The 23,121-nt window shown below is 40.8% G+C and overlaps 1 protein-coding gene across 1 annotated transcript in view; it reads left to right on the top strand.

The window, feature by feature from the left end:
- The window catches only part of LOC129369013 (1-phosphatidylinositol 4,5-bisphosphate phosphodiesterase beta-1), a 107,375-nt gene that overhangs the window by 39,309 nt on the left and 44,945 nt on the right, over positions 1-23,121 (top strand). The window contains exons 4-7 of the mRNA XM_055044263.1: positions 16,987-17,127; positions 17,218-17,297; positions 19,949-20,002; positions 21,807-21,882. Of these exons, the coding sequence (XP_054900238.1) occupies positions 16,987-17,127; positions 17,218-17,297; positions 19,949-20,002; positions 21,807-21,882 (351 nt within the window). The remainder of the gene's footprint in view (positions 1-16,986; positions 17,128-17,217; positions 17,298-19,948; positions 20,003-21,806; positions 21,883-23,121) is intronic.

Raw genomic sequence — 23,121 nt, 5'->3', positions numbered from 1 at the left:
CTAATTTGCTCACATTTAATTGCAACGATGAACATCTTCGCCATGGTTTCATCTGCATTCTTATCTTCCATCTCTGAATTACAGATATGTGCACAGATAATGAACTGTGGACGAGACGAGAAAGGAGCTTGGGGGAATATTTTTAATTGCTGCCTCTGTCGCACAGGTCATTCCCTAACTTCATCAATCACATAAGTGAGACTGTTAGATGTGGCACACATGGGAAGGAGTTCTTATGAAATCATTTTCTGGCTTTGCCCACAAATGTGCAGGAATGTGTGTGTGTGTGTGGTGTGTGTGTGTGTGTGTGTGTGTGTGTGTGTGTGTGTGTGTGTGTGTGTGTGTGCGTGCGTGCGTGCGTGTGTGTGTGTGTGTGTGTGTGTGTGTGTGTGTGTGTGTGTGTGTGTGTGTGAGTGTGGTGCCAAGACGTATAGCGACAGGTGACCTTTGTCCCTTCCAACCACATCAGCAGGCCAAAGACTTAATAGGTTTTCAATACTAAATCTCAAAAGGGTTTGAAAAGAAAATGTCTGGCTTTTAACGCTGCTGCCCCAGAGACCACAAAGCTCTCTTGAACTATTTCCTTTCTGGAGGTCCTTGGTAAATGAAGGCAGAAAACCATTTTCCTTTTTTGTGAATTTCTAATTTTATTACCAGCTAAATAACGAGTAAAGTAAGTTTTGAGTCAAAGATCTTCATTACTGAGCCGTTTTTCTTCTGAATGATTTTACTTTCTGGGCATGTATTTTTTTTATTTATTTTTTATTTCTGGCAGGTTTTTGTGCAGCCATTTGTTTTGTTGGAAATGCTAAATTTTTGCTGTGGACAGCAGGTGTTTCGGAAGCTGAGAGGCCTAAATGCAGCACTTTGCACAGAGTCTGACAGCTTTCTTTCGTAAAGAAAGAAAGAAAAAAACATGATTACTTCCTGCAAATTTAAGCTAATTTTTTGTGTAGAAAAGCCAAAATGCCAAAAAGGATTTTATTTCTCTCTCTCTTTACTGTTTCTTTTTTACGTTTTTTGTCAATATCTGTTCCATTATCCACTACTAGTCCAACCATTTCCATGTATATCAGTGAAACTGAGAAATAGGAGAAAAAGCATTTTATTCCACTGTGTGAAAATCTATTTCTTGCAATGAAATTTCCATCCCCAAGGCTTTTCTATAGGGGAACGCACCAAAGAATGACTGTGTCAGCTTCTGGAGACATTCAGATTGGTACCATAAGTCTCTCTTGTGAACAAACACATATTACACATAATATAATCATGTTTGATCAAAGATCACTCCCAGCATCATGATCAATGAGACATGGCAGATTCTTCAACGTGGAATGTGTCATTATGACAGGATTTCCCCCAGATTTAAAGCAAACACTCCACAGATAAAGTCACCAGTTGAGTGTCGTAAAAATATCCAAAGGCTTGTTTAAACATTCGGCAAGTCCTTGTTGGCGCATCAGTGGAGCACACAGATGCCACACCAAATGGAGCATTATGTGAGGGGTGAAGGTGGCTGGTTGGTTAGCGGCTGGCATGGCCTGGGCTGGCAGATGGTCGGAGGATATCGGGACAGCAGGCTCTTTGTGTCACAGGGGAGCTCATGATGGCAAGAGGCTAAACGATGACTATAGACAAAGGACTAAAATCACAGCTGCACATTTCTCAGCTAGGACTCCCAAATATTTAGTCGGGGATTTCAAAGACAAATTAGTAGAGCTAGTGCATGTCCCGTCATAAGCATCTTCCCCCGAGTACGTGGAACTGTAGTGGGTAAGCTGGCTTGTCAGTTTCTGACATAAAACAATTTCAGCAGGATTTGTTAGAAAAATAGCGAGTAGATTCAGATTCAGAGATGTGGTGACTTTTTCAAAGTTCTGAGTTAAGGATTTGTCCTCGACGTTGAACAACTATGAGCAGAAGTGTGCACTGCTAGTAATATTACATTGAATTGGATTGAGCTGTCATGCGGCGGTTGCACTTGCCCTGGTGATATCACAGCCCATCATTCTGTGAATTGAACTTCATATTACAAATGCCTGCAGTGACTCTCATTTCAACAGCGCCAAGGATGTGTGGACATCAACATGGTACAGAGTCGTCCTCCGAGTCCACATCCACATGTCCATTTGAAAAGCTTAAAGCTCTGGTTAAAGTTCCCCTTTGCACCAAAGTCCCTTTGAAAAAAGTGCAATACAATAATTACCGATTTAAATGCTTGACAGTTATTGTTCAAATGAAACTTTAACCTAGGAAACACAATTTTGTTTCCAGTAATTGGTTTTTTTACCAAAATTTCCTGAATCCACGAGCTTGTATGAAATTACAGGCCTGTGTGAAATTATCTCTGTATGATAAACTTATATGAAAAAAGCAAAGTTGCACAGTGCTATATTAACATTGAAATTTAAAATAAAATTGTTTAACATGATATGAAGACAATATTTTTTCTTACTGTTATAAAATATGACTGATCACTGTGGCACTTCCTCATTTGACTACAACGCCATGGAAATAAATATTTTTGCCGTTTCAAAACTTTGACTCGATAAAATCTTGGTATATCTTCATATTGGTGATCAACTCATCCATTACTGAAATATATCTTAAATTAATTGCTAGCTTTTTCTGGCACTACTGTGTTCAATAGTACAAATCAGAGGAAACCTCCAAACCGCCGTCAGCAGAAAGACAAAGCACAGCTCCTTCTCTTCAGCTCCACTATTACTTTGAACAGTTTGCTGACTCTTCCTGATGTTACGCAGCCCTCCACTGTATCCCTGCAGGAATGTCTCCAAATAAACCCAATTGACTCTGGCCAGAATTACTGAAGTTGTCACTGGGTCTGGAATCTGCTTAGTGTCCTCTGCATAGTAAGGGCAGAGCTCATAATATGCTGTTGGTAAGATGGAGCAAAAATGGAGAAGTGTAACCCAAAGAGTAATGGAAACAAGGAAAGGGGGGAGAACATATGCTGCCTCATCACTGCACCAACAATGGCAGAACATTCATAGCCAAAAGCGCAAGGAACTCATGAATTATTAATTCCCTGACCTCCCTGTGCACGCTTTCCCTGGTGGGACTGACTCTACATGACCCCTGTGTGGTAGAGGGCCCCTAGCACAGTGCCACAGGGAGGAACAAATGCTGCAAAGGGCCCTTTTTTCCAGGACACTCAGCAGAATAGAAGGTTTTTTTGATGGAGGGGTGTGATGACACTTGACTTGTCTAAATAACTTTAACACAAGCCAGAGATGCTCTTTAAACAGAGTCTGTTGGCTTCACTTTTCAAAAGTGATGTTGGTCTTTATGTTTTTTTTCTCTTCACAACTCTGAAAATTCTGTTTGGTTCACCTAAATCACTCCATTACTGTCCCAGTGTAGCATTGTAATATACGGATTATTCCAGTTCGGGCTTTTTATCTCTAATACACGGTAAGAATGATTTGCAACTGCTGTAAAAAAAAAAAAAAAAAAAGCTCAGTTGTCAAAGCATTAAGCTGGTGGCCCCTCAAAAAATCTGATCTTGCTCTCATAAATCCAATACTAATGTATCATCTTGTCTTAGGAGTCTCTATCAATCATTAAAAATAGTGAAACAACAGATTCTTTAACCAGTGTAAAGACTCTGATACCAATGATGTAAAAAAAACAACTATAATGCAAACTGGTTGTGTCATTTATTTGAACATTTCCGGGAAAGATCCTTGCATCAAAGTCAAATATTTAAGTCTTGTTTTTCATTATTAAGCCATAAAAAAAGTGCTTATGATTCTTCAAGACTAGTAACGTTAAAACGGAATCTATTTATTGTAGTAAATATTCTAAAGGGAAAATTTGTTGATGTGAAGACACAAACATGGTTTTTATCTACTAATGTTGAATTTCAGTAGTTTTGTGTATCAGAACATCCTGTATGTGAACATTTTGTTTTTCTAGGGGGCTAAACGAGGCAGCAGAAATGTGGATTTTTCACCAGTGTCTTGGCTGCTTCTCCTGCATATCTATTTCTGCATCGAGCGTGTTCATTAGTCTTTGTGTGGGCGTGAATCTGCGTCTTCTTGAATGCCATTCATGTGCCATTCCCAGTGTGTAGGCACTGTATGTAATCTCTCCTACCTTTACTGAAGTCTGCTTTCACAAAATTAGAGCTGCGGTGTGACTAAAGGATAATTGCCATATTTACATACCTGCCAGTTTCTGGCACCTGGGAGACGTTTTAGCGCCCCTGCTGATAGAGCGGAGCGCCATGGACAGCCTGAACAGGATGGAGTTCATCCACCTTACAATGTGGATGAACCACTGATGGGACTGAATCAGACTGAGTTTGTGAAAGAAATGAACATTTGAGCACAGCACAAATAAAGTATAATATGCAATTAGAAACTTATTTAACACTTCTTTTGTCTTTTATTGTGGAGAAACTCAAATATTTTAAGCATTCCGTAACTTCTGTATCCATTCTGTCTTTTTAAAGGTCTCAATTTTCTGGCAATACCGGATTTGATTGCACAATGTACTTTTCATACCTCATTAAACATTTAACCCTAGTGAGCTGTAAGAGTTTTCTTTTTTGGCTGTTTGACTTGCGTGTTGCTGCGCTCCAAGTTCTGCTCAGCCCTTGTTCTAATGAGGAACTTGCGAATCACAGCAGCTGATTATTTTTTCTCCTGCTGGAGTTTGTGTGGCATGAATGTCTGAGGTCAGCTCTCTCCCGTCTTTGCCGTTCCCTTCCTGTCTGCCTCATGCGAGCTCAGTCAGATAGAGGAAGAGTGCATGCCAGGTAGACTTCTTCCACCTCATCAAGCTTGCCCCTTGCCCCCTCCTGTCTCTCCGTCTTTCCCTCAAAGTGATTCACACGCAGTGGGAGTCGTTCTCCAGCTTTTGTTCTGTTTATTCTCTCTTCTTCGAATTGCGGTGAACACAAACCTACATAATTGCAGCTTTTTATGTGAACATATGCTTGAGTGTGTGTCAAGAAAGCCGTTGGTCTGCTGCGGCACACAAGGAGCATTGTTAAAGTTTTTTTTTTTTTTTTTTATGCAGGTGGCATTCCTGAGAACAGAAGAGCTTTGGGATTCATTTTTGATTCCTTATTTTTACGTCTTGACTTCCAAGCTTGTGTCTTAATGTGAGCTGGCAGCCTTATTTCCTAGTAGAAATAAGATCTTAAAATGCTAATTTGCTGTAGAGCTGCACGCACAGATGGATTGAATTGAGGTAGGCCTGGGATTCTCAGAGTATGACAGCTTTGAATATATAAACACAGTTTCACAGTATCAGTGTTTCACAGAATTATAAATTAAAATGTAAAACATGATTTAATGGCCCATTTTTCTTAAAGCAGAAAAGCAGGAGATATTCCTACTGCTAAAAAACCTAAATTATAATACATTTTGAGAATTTTTCACATTAGCATTAAATAGTAAATATCATAGCATTCTAATATTTGTTACTCTATTTTTTTTCTACAAGTTTTTCAACAGAGCTACTAGAGACTAACCAATCAATTTCAAAAGATGGGCCACATTTCCCATGTTCAACAGGTCAAATTCTGAAACATGTATTTTTTCTTATTCATTACTTGCCTCAAAACTCAGTACTCCCACTGTTTTCTGTCTAATTGAACAACTAACAATTTGTACTTGGATGCACTTGTTTAAAAAAATTTTAGGACATATCTTTTTTTAACCATATCCGAGGATGATCTTGTTCGTTTTTCATTTTTAATGCATCACTCAGTCATACGTATTTACAAAACAGTGCGAATGACGGGGTTGGATCTCGTTTTGGGCGTACCTTGGTACCGATACATGCAAACAAAGAAATAAAGACAATACATCAAGCAGCAATCACTGGTGGACAGTTCAGTCAGATACGTTAGTTACTGAGGGGAATTAGATTTCCAATCAGATGCTGTCAGGCATCTCTCTGTGTTTCTATTAAAGAACGTGTTTCTCTGCTGTGACAAAGCTGCCTGAATGAGATGTCAGAGATTTTCTATGTGAAGTGGAAATCTGAATTAAGAGTTTATGACAAGGCTGCACACTCAGCTGTCAGACATGAGCCGTTTTGAGTCGATTGAAACACTTTGGTAGCAGCCGAGTGACTTTTGGATTCCTTTTCAAATTTCAAACTTCTCTGTGCTGCTGTATATTTATACTGTTTTGAACTTAAGACTGCTTATTTTTATATTATAAGCAGTTAAACTGCCCATTTTCAGTTTCCCTGTTCAGGGCTGTCTGCTTGGATTTTTTTTTTTTTTTTGCAGTCTGAATGTGTTCATGCACTTTGCATCTTTCTACTGAAATTCATTGAGAAATTATAGCAGCTCCTCATGAAACCCAAGAAGCAGCTGTTTGTGCTCTGATCATTTACCTTTGAAGTTGGATCCAAATTGACTGCAAGCAGCGACACATTTCTCTGCATTTTGCACGCATACTGATGTTACATGTTCTCCAAATTAAGCCTCGTATTGCTGTATTAGACTTGATCACTTCCAAGAAATACAGATAAGGAATTTTGTTTATTTATTTAAAAATGTAATTATTTATTTTATTTATACAGACATGCTATTCTAGTAAGATATCATTTATTTCTTTTTTATGCATCTTATCAATATTTCCAATATTCTTAAGGTAATTGCCAGATCGACTCCTGGTTTTAAGTGACAAGCTACGTATGTATCCCCTGTTACTGCATTTTCTTTTTCCTTAATGATCTTTGTTGATCCTTTGATGTTATAATGCTTGCAACATATAACAACTTGTTTTGTAGTAACACTAAGTAATGATATTTACTAGTTTAGTCACTTAAAGAAGATCCTGTAAAGTTTAAATCCTCTCCACAACATCTTCTAATACATGCTCACATATTCATGACGTGGTTTGATTAAACTAATTTATCTTCCGTGTAATTCCAGTACCGAAAAATATTAACTTTATACCAGGTGAGTCTCTCTCACCTGAGAATGTGAACCTGTACTGGGTCGATTCTGCCTTCAAATAATTGTAACAATGCTCCTGTAGAAGATCCAGAACTTATAACTTAAAAGTCTGAAACACAAACAGGTCTGTAAAAACAGCTTGTGTGCTTCACTTAGGAGAGAGACTCATTTGATGCATCAGAGTGATGTCATCACTGCTGATGTCATTGTTACCAAGGGAACTGAACATTCTACTGGTCCATTCACATCAAACACGTTTTGAGCATCAGGAAAGTCTGGTTTACATTCAAAGTCGACTTGGAGTGTTGGATTCGCCAGCTGTGCCAAACGGTTCAAATCGCACCGCGCTAGACGCCGGAAGCGCGCCGCAACGGCCCTCGACGCGCTTCCATTTAGACTTTGAATGCAAACCAGAGCCTAACCCTAACCAGACACACCGGATGCTCAAAACACATTTGGTGTGACTGCACCATTATATGTATATCCAGTGTCACATTGGGTCAGTGATTCTCAGTTCCGGTCCTCAGACATCCCCTGTTCTGCAGGTTTTAGATGCTGAACAGCTGATCCAAATGATTACATGACATCTTCCACAGAAGCCTGTTAATTATCCAGATTCAGTCCAGGGGTGGGGCAGAAGGGGAAACACCCAAAACATGCAGGACAGGGGGTCTGCCTGAGGAGGGGAATTGAGAAACTGCATTAGTTCCATCATATCAGGACCAAAGCCTGGTCCTAATATGATGGACTCATTGATTTGGGTCAGGGGTAACGTTTAGAGGTAAGATGCCAATTAAGTTTTAGTTAATGTTAGTGTTAGGAATAGACTAGTATTCCTAGACTAGTATTCATATTCTCTGTTTCATATTTTACTGTCATCAGTGTGATGAATATTTGTAAAAATATTCATTGCACACACACACACACACATTCACACCTTGGGATAATTTAGAGAGACCAATTAACTAATTAATGCACAGTTTTAGCCAAACCTGGGTTTGGATAGTGACGGAGGTTAGCACCACCCGGGTGTGGGTCGGCGCAAAGGCCGAGCCGGGCATAGCTTGCGCTTCATGTGAACGGCAACACGAAGGCCCTCCTGGCAACCTGTGGAGGATGGTTGCTTCGGCGTCTGTCCTTCTTCAGACCTCAATGTTTGTGTGGAGGTCTGGCTTTGCGTGGACTCCTCTCTTTGCAACCTCTGTGTGGGTCGGTGCAAAGGATGAACCAGGCTATGGATGGAGACCTCCGGTTGATTCAAGGTCTCTCTTTCCCTTTCCAGGGGGGCCTCTGGTTGGGTGGAAACTCCAGGAATGTTGTTTTCCATGGCAAGTTTCAGCTTAATTTTCAGGTCTTTAACCTGTTCCTGAAGAGATTTTACCATCTCCTCTTGTTCTATATATTTGGAAGCTTGCTCAGCGTGTCGTTTGAGCTGCTCCTCATAATTCAGCCTCACTCTGTACTCTTCAACCATTACTTCTATGAGACCTTTGTTGTGGGAAGCATGTTTTACAGCCTCCCTCTTGAAGTAATCGAGCTGTTGAAGGAGGCTCTTGTCCGCTGTAACTTTTGAAGAGCAAGACGCTCTTGAGCCACCAGTGGCTCCTGGCACGTTTCTGTCATGATCTTGTTTGACCTTCTGGTGACGTTCTTTTTCTAACATGCTCTGCAGTCTTCGAATCTCCTCTTGCTGGGATTGGACTTCAGACTGATAGGCAATCCGTCTGTCTCGTTCCTCCTGGAGATCAAAGATCTTACTCTGCAACTCCTTTTTCAGATCGTCCACCTGCTTTGTCAGGTCAGTGACGCGTTGGCTTGTCTTGTCCGCCACTTCCACTGAGGGGGTGATCTCGAAGCCAGCAGACCGAGTTGTTTCCTGCTGGACTTCAGAAGATGTTGAACTCTCAAAGTGGCCGGAAGGACTTGATTCCCCCTGGATCTTTGATGGTACGTCTTCCGGCTCAGTGAGGCTGCCGCTCTCATCCTCAAAAGGGAAAACGACAGCGTCGTAGTCGACTTGGACGTTCAGGTCCACGATGTCGACCCATGAAAGCTTAGATGGAAAAGCTTCATGTTCACTAACAATTTGCTGTTGCTTCATGTCGATATTGTTGCTTCTCTCAAAGGCGATATCGATATTCCGCTTGTTTCAATGACTTTCGAACGTGCTGTGTAGAGTGATCTGCTGCAGTAGAACTGTGGAACAGGTCTGACAAAACTCTCTCTGTGAGCTACATTTAAGAGAGAGATTCCTTTGTGGGGTCATAGAGTTATGACATCGCTGCTGATGTCATTCATACCATTGGAAAAACATTCTTTTTCTATGGGAGTTGATAAGCAACCAGACCTAAAGCGCTGCCATCTGCTGGCCTAAGTTGGAAGTGCGCTTCTAAATAAAATTACTGCGACACTTTTCATCATCATCTGTTGAAAAAAGGCTGAAAACTTCTGACACTTTTCTGAGAATTCTAAAATTAAATTCTAAAATATATTTTGTTTTTCTCCACAGTAACCCTAGTATTCTTTTGCACCAGCAAAGACAATCAGGTTTTTTATATATTGATCATTTAGTGGTGGCAAAAAACAATAACAAAAAAAAAACAAAAGCTAATATGCTTTGGACTTAAGGTGGAGGAATCTGAAAGGAGAAGTGAGTTTCAAACAGATGAATCATCCTCTCATGATTATGCAATAATTTCTTCCTGTTGCAGATTGGAATAATAAGTGGATTTACAAATTCATAAGTTCTAAAATTTTGGAGCCACGACACCAGGTCTTTTATTACCTAGAGTGTTTGGTCAAGCCGCACTGCAGATGTAATGAAAGTGGGACTGAACCCTTGTGGTACATTCGAATGAAGTCTGATCTGCAAGAGAGATGACTGTAATAAGTTCGCCGAGTTTGTTATTGAAATATTCATGACAGCGGAAGATATACTGAGCTTTTTAACTCGTCTTTTTAAAAATTATCTTCCAACTATAACATCAAGGTCTGCGATGCTCGGCTCCACTGTGCCATGAGTTGATTATCGAAGGAGGACATGAGGTATTTTTCCCAACACATGTAGATGAGTGGCTGTCAGGACGAGTTATTGCTGATACTCTGTCATTTTGAAAATGGTGTACTTATCTTCCCCCACCACTCCCTCTGTCCGCCCCTCCATCTCATGTTTCATGTCTCAGTGTGCCAGGGTTAATGAAATCTCCCAATTGAAGAGCCGCAATGAGGGATTGTTAAGTCTATATGAGCTTCCAGCCGCCTCCCACGCATTTCCTCAACCTGTGCATCAATGCTTGACTGAGCACCACTAACTCACCACAGTGAGCAAATGCATTCAACTTTAGTGCTCATGATGAGACGGAGGGCAACTTTAATTATGATTGGGTTAATGTTATTTTAAATGCCTCCTTCAAGTTAAGGTGCAAAGAAAGAGGAAGTGTGTGCAGTGCTTTTGGATTTTGTCCCATTGCAACCACAAATTTCAAAATATATGTCACTGGGATTTTATTTAATGTCACTGAGCAGGTAGCAAATGGTGACATATGGGCCGAAGAACACACCAGACACATCTCAGAGAAATTAGTTGAGAAGTTTAAAACCGGCTTAAATTATCAAGAAATAATAAAAGTTTTGACATTTTCAATGAGGACTGTTCAATCCGCCATCAAGGATAAGAGAGGCATTACTAAAAGGAACTCGCATCAAGCGGCAGGCGACATCCATAGCTCAGGTGGCCAAATCTGTTGTCCTTGTGTTTAACTAATCTATCATTTTTGGATAACTGGCAAGAAGAAAAACACTGTTGAAAGAAAGATTGTGCAGTTTGCCACGACTCATATGGGCTCAAAAAAGAGGTGGAAGAAACTGTTTTAGTTGGATCAGGCATAACTGAACATATCTGTGAAATATGTTGGTCAAAGCGTCATAATGTGGGGATGATTTTCTTCAACAGCGACAGAGAAGGTTTATAATTTGTGACAAAGAAAGGGCAAAACCTTCATCATCTTCAGCAGCTATTGTTAATTTGACAAAGAACTGAATAAAAAGGGCAAATACAAATGTATTGAACACTGTTAAGGTTTTTACTTGCAAAGAAAATCTCCACTCTATAAGTTTGCTGTACTTTGTGTTGGTACATTATGCTAAATTCCTGAAAAGACTCATCAGGGAGTGTGAACAGTTTTTCCGAGCGCCGGTCCTTGATGATGGGTCATTTAAATAGCCGTGTTTGTTCTCTTATGCAAAATTCAGTAACTTACTGCTTCGAAGTAGATTTTACTTCAAGTTGCACAATGTTGCTAAATAAAACTACATCTGAAAAACTCCAAAATCTGGAAAGAAAAGACGTTTTGTGATTTGAGTCTGCAGAGCACAAAGCCGGCCACGTAGTGAGCCAGCGGCCGGTTCTGTGGTCAGTAATGCATCACCAGAGACCTGACTGATGGCTTGACTGCCTCTGACCTTTTACTCCTGGCCCTCTGGGTAATTCTCCGCCTCATAAAACTGCGGTGGTCAGCCTCCCCTGACTCTTGAGGGCTCAAATGAATTATGAATACACGCGAATAATAAAAAGAAGCAGAAACAATTTGCCTCAGAGATAAGGGGATGGCACTGAATACAGGATTCAGGCAGCAAAGGAGAGAAAGAGGTGAAAGCCCTGGAATCAAAGACAGGGAGTCTTTGATTCGGTTCCCTCTGATTCCCTTGCACCCCCTTCGCTTTCTCATGCATATTCTTTGATCATGTTTACAACACAGCCGTTTGCAAAGCTCTCATCTGTGTTTTATCCTTCGGCAGCTTTTTATGCCTGTGTTCCACCCCTGACACACAAAAGTTAGTGAAGGGATTTTCACACTGAGAAAGTTTACAGTAGGAAAGTGCGGCGTTCTGATATAAAGCGCTGCTACTACGGAGGCTGAACCGCAGAGTTGTTTGTTCAGCAAAGTGCTTTAAGGCTGAGATACATGGTGTCCCTTCGCAGCTGAAACGCTCAGTGCTGTAACTCTCCTCTCTTGTTCTGTCTAATTTTAACATATATGCCCTATTTTGTGTGAGCAACTTGTTTGCATTTATTTGAGCATTTTAAGCATTGCAAATTCCTCATATGCTGCTAATCGTTTATTGCTAAGCTCTGCGTTTTAGTAGAGTACTCAAAGCAGCACACAAAGCAGTTTAGATGCAGCAATTTGCATCCTGCATGCATGGACTTTGTGAAGTCATTGACTGGACACACATGTCTGGTTGTCCATGTGACTTCATACATGTGCGTGATAAGAAAGGCCGGCTTCGGCATGGTGGCAGAAACGGGGCTCCTTCTTTTAATGGGATTCGCGTTTCCGTGCTTTCTGTCTGTGTAAGTTATGATGTGGCTAATGTTTAAAACATGCTCTGCAGATGCAGCATAACCCTCTTAAATAAATGACTGCATCACCAAAAGAGGGAGTCATTTTGGGATTAGCTTTACCGAGTGCAAAATGCTCTGTAGTCTCTGTGAGTCACCCAGGCTGGTTAACAAGGAATGCAAAACGCCTCACAAATGCATTTAGGATCACCTTATTGTCATTTAGGATTGTTTTTTTTTTTTTTTTTTTTGTAGAGGGTAAACAAATTAAAATATTTCTTTTAAAAAGTACTTTTTGTGGAACTCGTACTGTTTTTAATTTCAGAAGTATATTTTTTATACAAGTACAGCTTTGCTCTGTTAACTGTTTTAGAAAGATGTCGCCTCTGTTAACGTTCTGGAAAACGGAAGTACATTCACAGACTAGTGGAAGCTAATTTGCATTTTTTACAAAAATGCTGATTTATCGAATCAGCTGACATACGATTGTTTTTTACAAGTATAAATTGTTTCATTTGACTAAAAAAACAGAGCGTTTTTAAATATCTTTGCACCTCTCTGAGGATTTTGTTTCTTTACGACTACCTCACTGAGAGACGACATCTTCCTACTTAGTACATGACGGTAATTTTTAGAAGCTCACTGCAAATAATCAAAACTAACACCTTCTTGGAAAAAACTTCCAGGAAAACCAATCAGCTTTACGTACATTGAACCTGCTGAGGCCCCGCTCACCCCAGATTCCAACCATCCTCCAGGACCTCTATCGTTGTCTGAACAATCCTCGATTGTGGCAAATTTATGGAGCTCCATTTGAGTGTGAGGACAAAGCATGATCCTAGTCAGTATTCAGAATTCCTATTTATTTTCCTGGCCACCACTGGCATCACATCTGCATGAAAACCTTTTCATGCAGTCTATTCTATTCTTGCATATTTGTATTTTTACCAGCTCTTTATTAGGTTTTCAGCAGCACAAGGAGAACACGCCGTGCCATTAATTTTATCCCGCTCAGTGTGCATACTGAAAAGAGTAGTCCGAATTATGAACACAAAAGCCCTATCTACGTGCTGATCACTTAGAGCTGATCTCACCACGCCTGGAGTTCTGTTGTTTTGAGGCTTGCTCCAATTTCTGCATAATTCTAAAACCTGGAAGCCACTGCTTGTGCTTTTTTTCCTTTCTTCCTCCCTGTAATTTTCTTCCGTTCTCATCACTAAACATCAGCTCTGGATTTCTTGGTGACAGCATGTCAAATTTTTTTGCGTTTGTGTTGCAGCTTGAAAAACCCAGAGATGAAATTATTTTCAATTTGGAATAGTTTCCTTCCTATTGGAAACCCTATGCCATGTGGAGCTTTTGTTTTGTTTTTTTTAGAGATAGATTTTCATTTTAGCATCAGTCGGCACGACCAATCAAGACACTGCAATAATAAAACACAGAGATCACATTTTCTTCATGCCTTAAACGGGCATTCCTGCTACAAGGAGAGCAATACATTTTCGATGCACTTTAAAATAATACTTCATATGTAGCTCATCCTTGTAGCTCATCCTTGTTCTATCCCAGTCAGCCTGGTATGAAGGGCTTATGGTGAACATGTTTAGTGTATACCAAGCAGAAGTCTTTTCACACAAACTTTTTTTTTCAATAAGAACCCTCCTGCCCTTTTGTTTCAATTATTTTCTGAATAAATGCTGTAAAGCTTAACACGAAAACTTGAAATTGGTGCCATTTTATACGCGAGCTCCTCTTGTTGATGTGTCATATATTTTTAGATCGGTCAATCAATCATTCATGTTGACATTTCCTTTGATCTGTTGCCTTTGTGTGCATATTTAGCAACACAAACAGCATCCTCAGTTGTGTGTGTGATTGCCTTTCTCTGAAGTTACAGTTTTAGTCTTTTGAAAGTGTGACTGTTTGCGTGTGCATGCGTGTGTGTGTGTGTGTGTGTGTGTGTGTGTGTGTGTGTGTGTGTGTGTGTGTGTGTGTGTGTGTGTGTGTGTGTGTGTGTGTGTGTGTGTGTGTGTGTGTGTGTGTGTGTCAAAGCTGCCGTGAACGTGCGCGTGTGTCTATCTGCGCATGTGTTGAGACAAGTGCCGTGCTCGCTCGGCAGTGTGTGAAAGGAGTTCGCGTGCTGCTAACAGCAGCTGCTAACCCGCGTCACGAGCGCCTGATGAATCACACTGCGGCGTCCATGGATACACAGATGCACCAAATATACGTGCACACATGCACTCTGGAGACTGTGGACTTTCAAAACTCTCAAAGAAATTTTTCCAACCCTCCAACTCCCTTTTGCTTGATCTAAACTTCCAGTCTTGTGGTAACTGGGACCTGAGGCCTGCCTCTGAAGTCTCTATGAATGCACCAGTAGGAAATGACATTTCGTTCACATGAATGAGCCCCCCTTCTCTCCTTTTGCTGCTTTCATGCCACGGCATTATCCATGGTTTTCTGCATTGCCTCACTCCTCCCCCACATGGTCCACCTGCCTGACTTCATCTTTTCCATCACAGTTGCTGAGGTTTCTCAGATTGCCTTAAGTGCCTGCAGCTTCCTGCCAGTCTAACTGCACTGGCTGCACACTAGGAGACGAGCAGCATGTCCGGTTAATGGCTACAAGTAGATTTGAAACAGAATCGCATTGTATTGACGTTCAAGTGCCGTAATAAATGAAATATGCATCTTACTGTCATCTTATCTGTTCTCAGAAGCTGTTCATCCTTGGCAGCCGTCCGCGGCGCTCCTCTGTGTGTGCTTTAGCATTGTTTGCTGAAGCAAATTGCAAGTGGGTTTTACACATTCACATGCAGCTGTTGGCATACAGAATATCTAAGTGGAGGTTGATGGATTAGTATTTGAATGAGAACATGTGTTTGTTTATCGCTTTAACACTACAACCATGCAATTCGAGGCTGCAAATAATGCACAACAAGCATTTTGTACACAGTATTTGTCTCTCTGAGTGGAGACAAATACTCAGAAGGTTTGGTCTGAGTATTTGTGAGGTGGACCATCAGCCTCTATAGTGGTTTAATTGAGAGGTAGCCACAGAAAATATCTGTATATTTTTTGTAACTGCAAATTGAGGAATGTTTTGACTCGTAATGTAATAACGGCTTGGATGAGGTGGGGTGATTCTGGGACAGTTTGATTTGCGGACGTGAGGGACGTGTAGAGGACATTTATCAACAGGACACAATGCTCATTTTTTGATTGCTGAAATTAATGGGAGCTCATTTGCTTTCTCTGCAGAATCCTTTACAAAGCTTTTTGTTGTGTTAATTAAGCCAGAGCACCCAGTCTGCATGCCTCTTGCGTACTAAACCATAAAGGGGAGAGGAAGAAAGTTGTTATTCTCGTTTCTTGTGCCTCTGAGGCATTGTAGATTGCATTTTAGGATTTGCACCAAAGATTAGGTACCTAAATGTATATTTGCTAAAATTAGTTTTTTCCGTTCTTAGAGAAAAAAAAAAGAGCAAACCTCCTGAGTAATTTCTCTGCGAGTTGGACTGCTGCCATCAGCCTCTGTTTTGTTTTGGCAGAGAGGAGATTTCTTGAAACAAGCTGCTGAATTTGTCAGATGATAAATGTGGGGGAGAATTAAGTCTGGACTTTGCTTTGCTGAAGGTGGAGACTGTCTGTTCTCATGAGATTTTGTCAAAAAATAAAAAATAAATAAAAGACTTCTGAGAAAACGTGTTGCTCCACTGGTCCGGGGGAAGTGTTGTGCTGCTTTTTCTCGAAGCGGGGAGAAATATTTTTCTGTCTGTTCATCAATCCAAATGAATGAGTGACAGAAAAAGACCCTAAAAAGATGCCCCAGATTTTTTAGATTCATTCTTTTATTCAGATTTTAAGTAACCTGGGTTTTTTTTCAACTTGTATGAGAGGTAAAAGAGAAAACCAAGATTATTTGATAAATCTTGAAGTTTTGAATCCAACAAAAAAGAAAAGACATGACTAGATTACCCTTGATCATGCATCAAAATATTACATATATTTATCAGACCTTCATGAAACCCAAAAAAGTGCTTTGAAAGAGCAGATCTCTTTGGTCAAACCAGTTATTGACTACAGGAAAAGAAAAATGATTTTCATTACTTTACCAGCCAAGTACTAATTTAAGCCAATCATAGGAAAATTGTATCATAGGAGCCCAATCCTGCCTGACTGATCGAAAATGTTGTACTGTTCTTCATTTACAATTTAGCTTTTTGTTGGTTTCAGTGCTATGAAACATCAAATGACTGCTTCTTGTACTGTGATGCCTCCCACCGGTGCAGACAGTACAGCCCTCATTAATCAGCCAAATCAGTCTCAGATCAGACGGCGCTCCAGAGGCTGATAGGTCTTGTTTCAGCGTTTGGGGGTTTTATTCTGAAATCCAAAATCTTATGACACAGCACAGAACCGTCTCTCACTTCCTCCAAAGAACATTCGCCGCCCTTTTCCGTGTTCTGCTTAGCATCATTTTCTTTTCCACAGCAGGTTTGTTTATCCTGCTGGAGTTTTGGATGTGTCTTTGGGTGACTGGTTCCCCCACAGTGTTTGAAAAAATCTGATAATAAAAAGCATTTTTATGATCAGATTAAACCATTGATTTTGTTTTTTGTTGCTTTATTAAAAAAATATTCTCTTAAGTCTTTGTAATGATTATTTTTCTGCTTCCTTGTGTGTTTCTTCTCCAAAGGATGCAAAGCTGCGTGAATTGCTGGATGTCAGCACACTGCCAGGAAAGCTGGAGAACAGGATGCTGACTGTGGTTAGCGGCACTGACATGGTCAACATCACCTACCTGAACTTCATGGCCTTTCAAGAGGAGATCGCCAAGGTTGCCATTTTTAAATTAAACAAGTGACTAAACAGCAAAAATGTGATTGAAATATACTGACACGATGTGTTGTTGCTTTACTTTCTACAGGAATGGGCTGAGGAATTATTCAGCCTGGCGTCTAACCTTTTGGCACAGAACATGTCCAGAGAGGCCTGCCTTGAGAAAGCGTATGTCATTTGAACCCATAAGCATGCCTCAGAGAAAATGTAAAAGCTTGTGTCTCCCAATACGGAGATGAAAATTAGATTTTCTGGTGCCACAAAGATGCCAGACATTTCTAATGCCACTGACATTATGAGCTGTGCAGTGGAGAAAAGTAACTGGTATTTACGCAATCTTTGTAAAATGCCATGTAAAAGCTTTCATGTCAATTGAACGTTTGCATGTTTTGTTCTTCTACAGCCACACATTTCAATGTTTTTCATAATATTTTCCTTCAGGTGACAGACACATACGATTTATTGTACAATTCTGAAGTGGAAGGAAAGAGAAGCATCATTTTCAAAACAATTTTCTAATAAAAATCTGGAAATTGTGGCATGTATTTGTAAACGATACTTTGGCTTAGCGAGGCAGCAAACTGTAACCACAGAGCTTCGTCTTAACCACCTTTCCTGTGTCCTTCATACCGCTTGTGGCTAAGAGGAAATCGAACTTCTTGAAGCTTTCTTTCAACAACAGACTTCTTCTTGAGCTCTTTAATAAGAGCTCATTGAGTTTATTGATGAAAAAATGATTTAATTTACATTATTTTTCTATCTCTGGTGTCTTCTTTATTCTCATACCTTATTAATAGTTATCCTCTCCAAGCATTGTCTACATTACATCACAGAAATGATTTATGCAGCATGACTCTGGTTATGGTTTTTTTTTTTATGTTAAAACTTCTGAAAGTTATGCATCACATAGTCACCAGAAAGGAAGACGTTAGTGAAACACCATGTGCAAAAAATACACACAACAAATATGGCGGTGCATCTGGGTTTTAGTTTGAAGTTGCAATGGATAGAAAAATAACCACTTGACCTTGTAAATGTGTGTGCCTCCGGTTCGACAGACTCATAATCAGTTATCCCCACACCGACCGATGTTTGCGGAATATTTGTGTCAAACGGCTCACTACATCACGGTCGTCCCTGCGAGACACACACACGCGCGCGCAGGCTGATTTATGTGCACGGTGCGAGACTGAGCGATGTTCATGCAAAGTGAGCTTAGACATAAATGTGAGACACAGCTTTTAGTGAAATACCTAGAGCTGTGTTTGGTGACATCTCCCTGCTGTCTGATGTTTATCAGCGCATGGAAGCCATTAACTGGCACCCCTGAGGAGGCTAATTGACTTATGAGACAATAAAAGTGGCCATCGACCACATAGCATGGAGAGGGTTGAACAAAATTGAAGAGAGCGGCTTTTGCAGTCACGATGGCTGCTCACAGCAGCAGCTGTTGTGCACTGCTTGCTTACAAATCGGGCAATAGTTTTTACTCCCACTCCATCAGCATGTGAAGGCTTTATTCCTGAAATGATGTTGTTTCTCTGCATGCGGTCAATTCTCTCCAGCTCTCAAGGTTGTGAGAGGTTGGGTTTTTTTTTAATAGTAGAAGTAAGACATGTTACAAGCAGCAGGAAACTGCGGGATCCAGCAGATGAATGTTTTCTTCAATTTTCTTTGTGCTCTATACAGCAAAAGAGAATGATTTAATCACATCACAAACGGCATGTTTGACTATAGGATCACGTCTGATGAAACCATATTTTGAAGCTGGAACTATAGAAATATAAATATTTTCCTCCTGTTTCATTAGTTGTCTCTGTTGTTTCTCCTCCTATGCCAGCCATTTCTAGCTGTTTGGATAAAGTTTATTCTCAATTGATGTTTTTATTCCTGTTTTTATCTAGAAAAAATGCTTGAGAAAACAAGTCTGTCCCTTATTAACCATTAAAGGCATCAGTGAGTTTCCCTCAGGAAGCCAGTCTGCCCTAAGAAGTGGACACTATAATGGATATTAATTATTAGCCAGCATCCACTTAAAGTCCGACCTGTAATGTTAGCTCCTGTTGCAGCTGAGCTATTTATAGCCCAGGTATCTCTGCCCGTGCGGCCGCTGCTGCCGCACAGCTCTGCACTGCCGACTCTTGAGACTTCCAGGAATTAACCGCATTTCAAACCTGCAGTGTAAACATAGGCAGACATTCATGGCATGCAAAGTGCACTCACTGGGGGTTGTGCTGATGGAAGAATTTGTGTTTGTAGAGTATATTTTTTTGACGTGTTTTTTATTTATTTTTTTTGTATCTTTTTGAATACCGTTTTGAATTGCACTGCTTGTGGTTGCAGCATGTTTCATTAGAACCTATGTTTTTCTCTTTGTATGGTTTTGGATGCTGTCCAAATGGACGCAGACCAGAGGAGAGAGAGAAGGAGGAAGATCAAATTGTCACTTCTGTCAATCATAAGGGTTAAGGATCCTAACCTCGACTCCAACGTCTCTCTGCCTTGCTTTCTAACCACGCGGCCAGACTAAGATTTAAAGAGGTGTTTAAAACCCAGGACATGTTACTGTGGAATATTGTCCAATCAACTGTGGTCAGTATGAAAGAATTTATCACACGGCACAATGAAGAAGATTCTTTGGTCAGATTGGGCCAAAATGTAACAACTATATCTGATGTAAAGCTCCACTGCACATCAAGGTGTCAAATACTTGGTGACAAAACAAGCACACACTGAAAGACAGAACACTAGTGCAGAAATTTCGCGCAGAGAAACTGCTTTTGCATCTGGTTTTGAAACGTGTTCTCTGTCCATTGCAGATACATTCGACTGAAGCTGCAGCTCAACCCGGAGGGACGAATTCCTGTCAAGAAGTAAGTCTTTCTGACTCATCCTTCTCTCCCGTGGCACCTTTTAGCTCTTTTGATCAGTGCACACTGTAGCTCGCTCTGCCTCTACTCTTTACTCTGGGCATTAGTGCACTTCAACATCCACAGCCTTTCTGTGGATGTCTCCATATATAGGACTATATTATCCCTATCCACTCCGTTCTGGTATTTTAACACAACTCCTATTATCTTCTAGATTGTGGGTTTAACACAACCACAATTTTGGGTGTGTGAAACAAATCCTTTTGTGTATGTCCGGTTAGAGAGCTCTAGTTTCGTTTCGTCTGTCACTTTGTCATCAGCTCGTTGAAAAACGAACTCCCTCCATTGCCATTACTCAAGTCGAGCTCTCGGGCAGCAACAGTGAACTTCTGTGATAACCTCCCTCAGAGCCACCAGTGAAAGCGGTGGGTGTCAAAACACAGAGCCAGCGACACACTCCTCACCGTTTAGGGAATTAACCTCCTGGCTGGGGAGGCATGTCTGCTTGAGTAATGTCAGTTTGACAGCGCTCTCCCACTGAGCATACAGCATGTCCTCATAGATCTGCACAGGCATACATCAGCCAATGAATAAAACACACTATGGCATGTGAAAACATGTCTAAACAATCATGGCCGGACTTGGATGCAGTAAATCGTATTTATTGTCTGTGTGAGAGAAACTGAAGACAAGAATTAAACACCCTTAATAAAAAAACTAATTCAGTCACAGATGGCTGATATGTGCTGTTTAAGAAAGGTGCTGCAGGTCCTTTGCGTATTTCAAGTTCGCTGAATTTAATTTACAGATAAAATTAGAATATTTTACACTTTATCAGAGCCATTCAAGCTGAAATTGGCTGATTCGAATCTTCGCCTGATTTCATTGTAGTGCGTTTGTATTGATTGGTTTTTCACTGGGATGTTTTGACAACAGCAACAATTATAAAGGAGGAGAAAAGCTAAAATATTCTGAATCTTTACCCAGGTTTATGTCAGCATGTCGTAGAAAAGGAGAATTATTTCTGCATGTTTATTAAGCTGAGATGTGTGCAATTCAAAATACCTAATATTGAAACAATAATTTCTTTAGTCTCCTGTTGTATTAAAGGCTCATTCAAAATGCTCACTTATTAGTTTATTTCTCATTATTGGTGTTCCAACTTGGTCACTGCACTATTGTACCATAATAAACTTAAAATGCTTATTAAACGTTTTAAGTCTTTGTTCACATTTGCTCAGAATTTGACTGTAAGACAATGTATAATTCACGAGATCTTGAATTGAAATGGCAATAGTCTTCAGTCTGCTATTTGTGCTAAAGATCTACTAAATACCTTTTAAAGAGCAGTTTGGTGAAACGTCTCTTACGCTTTAAAAACTGAATCAGTAATAAAAATAACAACTTTACTGCAAGGCTACACTCAGGAAAGCTCACAGCTTTCTTACTCTCCTTCCTCTCATATTCTTCTACATCTTCTTCTGCATTTTTTATTCAAGCGTTATCTGTGCCCCACTTTTTCGCCTCCAGTTTGCAGACTCTCATTGGAATTTTTATTTCTCTTTGCTTATTTTTATGTATTTATTGTTTTTTACCCTCTTGTGTTTTTTTGTTGTTTTTTTTTAACTGTGACTCATTCCTACAGTGGAAGCTCCCCGCAGGACAATAGGAGTCTCTTGAAGGATATCCTGAATGAGCATTGGTTGAAAGTGTTAGGATTTGACATGCAGATGATCAGAGGAAGCTTCTCTGTCAGAGTGACACTTTCTGTTTTTATTCATGAGAGGCTGTTTCTGTCTGCCTGCAGTATCTTCAGGATGTTCTCAGCAGACAGGAAGCGAGTGGAGACAGCACTGGAAAACTGCAACCTCCCTTCTGGCAGAGTAAGACTGCAAAATACACAAGTTTCCTTTTTCTTTTTCTTTTTTCCTGACTCCACGCATTTCTTCTGTCATATGAATCTGCGTCCTTACATGTTGCTTCTTCTCCCTTCCTGCCTGTTTGTAGCCGCACGTTCTTTAATCTTCTCCCCCTCGTCTATCGGACTGCCACTATTGAGCCCATTTTCTCCTGAAACAGTGGCCGATTGTTGCGTCGCTCATTTGTTTGGAGTCATACTTTCTGGATGGCTGCACGGCTCCCAACCCTAAACTGCTTCGCTCTTCGTTGTGATGCAACAAACGGACCCGGCGGGAGCAATAAAGACGACAAAAGCTGCTTTCTTTCCACCCGTTTTCAGACGTCGCACGACAAAAGCTGCCCTCTCATGCGAGCCGTCCCACAGCTCTCCGACGGTGGAGCAGCGAGCAATGTTCATGCCTGAGAGTGGCAAAATGCTGTTTAATGAAGCTCTGAACACACACCGAAACATATGGACACGCAGAGAGCAGACAACAAGGCTGTAATAATTGGCTTCTGAATGTGAACTGAAATAAAAGCACACACTGAGACACACCCACACACAAAACTCTATACATTATTAGCACAATGAACGGCATCAAGACGGGGGGTGGGGGAGTGTGTTGCTTTGTGCAGGTCTGCTGGGATTTGCTGTTATTCCACAGCGTAAGTAATTACAGCTAAATGGTATCGCTGTTAATTCCTCAAACACACAACTCCCCCGACAGGCAGGGGTGCGTTCACAACATGGTTCACACCAAGGTCTCCTGAATGACTCAGTGAGTTTTAGCAAGGCTTGACCTCCGCCCCCTCTCAGTGCATCTTCCCTCCTCTCCCACTCCTTCCTAATACCCTCTGGTTCTGCTCTGGTTCCTGTTGGCACGCCTGCCGCTGAGCGCACTCCATCTTTCTCAGACCTGCTCGGCTGTGATAGCTCGGTTAGGCGCCCGCTCTGTGGGTGCAAACTGGAAGCAGTTCTGTTCATGTTTTGGATTTTCAAAGCTGCGACCACGTGGAGATGAACCTCTAAAGAAAACTGAATGGATGAGTAAGAGATCGGTGTTTCCTGCAGACACATCAGGGACTTGGACGCGAGAGTTTTTTTCAAACAGTACAGTAAATAGCTGGCACATCCACACAGCATGACTCATATAGAATGTACTCATTAATTTGCGGAGGCGGTCGACAGTCGGGACACACAGGATTTGTTCTGTTTGACAGTT

Source organism: Poeciliopsis prolifica, unplaced genomic scaffold (genome assembly GCF_027474105.1).
Source record: "Poeciliopsis prolifica strain line A6 unplaced genomic scaffold, Auburn_PproV2 SCAFFOLD020, whole genome shotgun sequence".
Taxonomy (NCBI): domain Eukaryota; kingdom Metazoa; phylum Chordata; class Actinopteri; order Cyprinodontiformes; family Poeciliidae; genus Poeciliopsis; species Poeciliopsis prolifica.
This window is presented reverse-complemented; position numbering and strand designations above follow the sequence as displayed.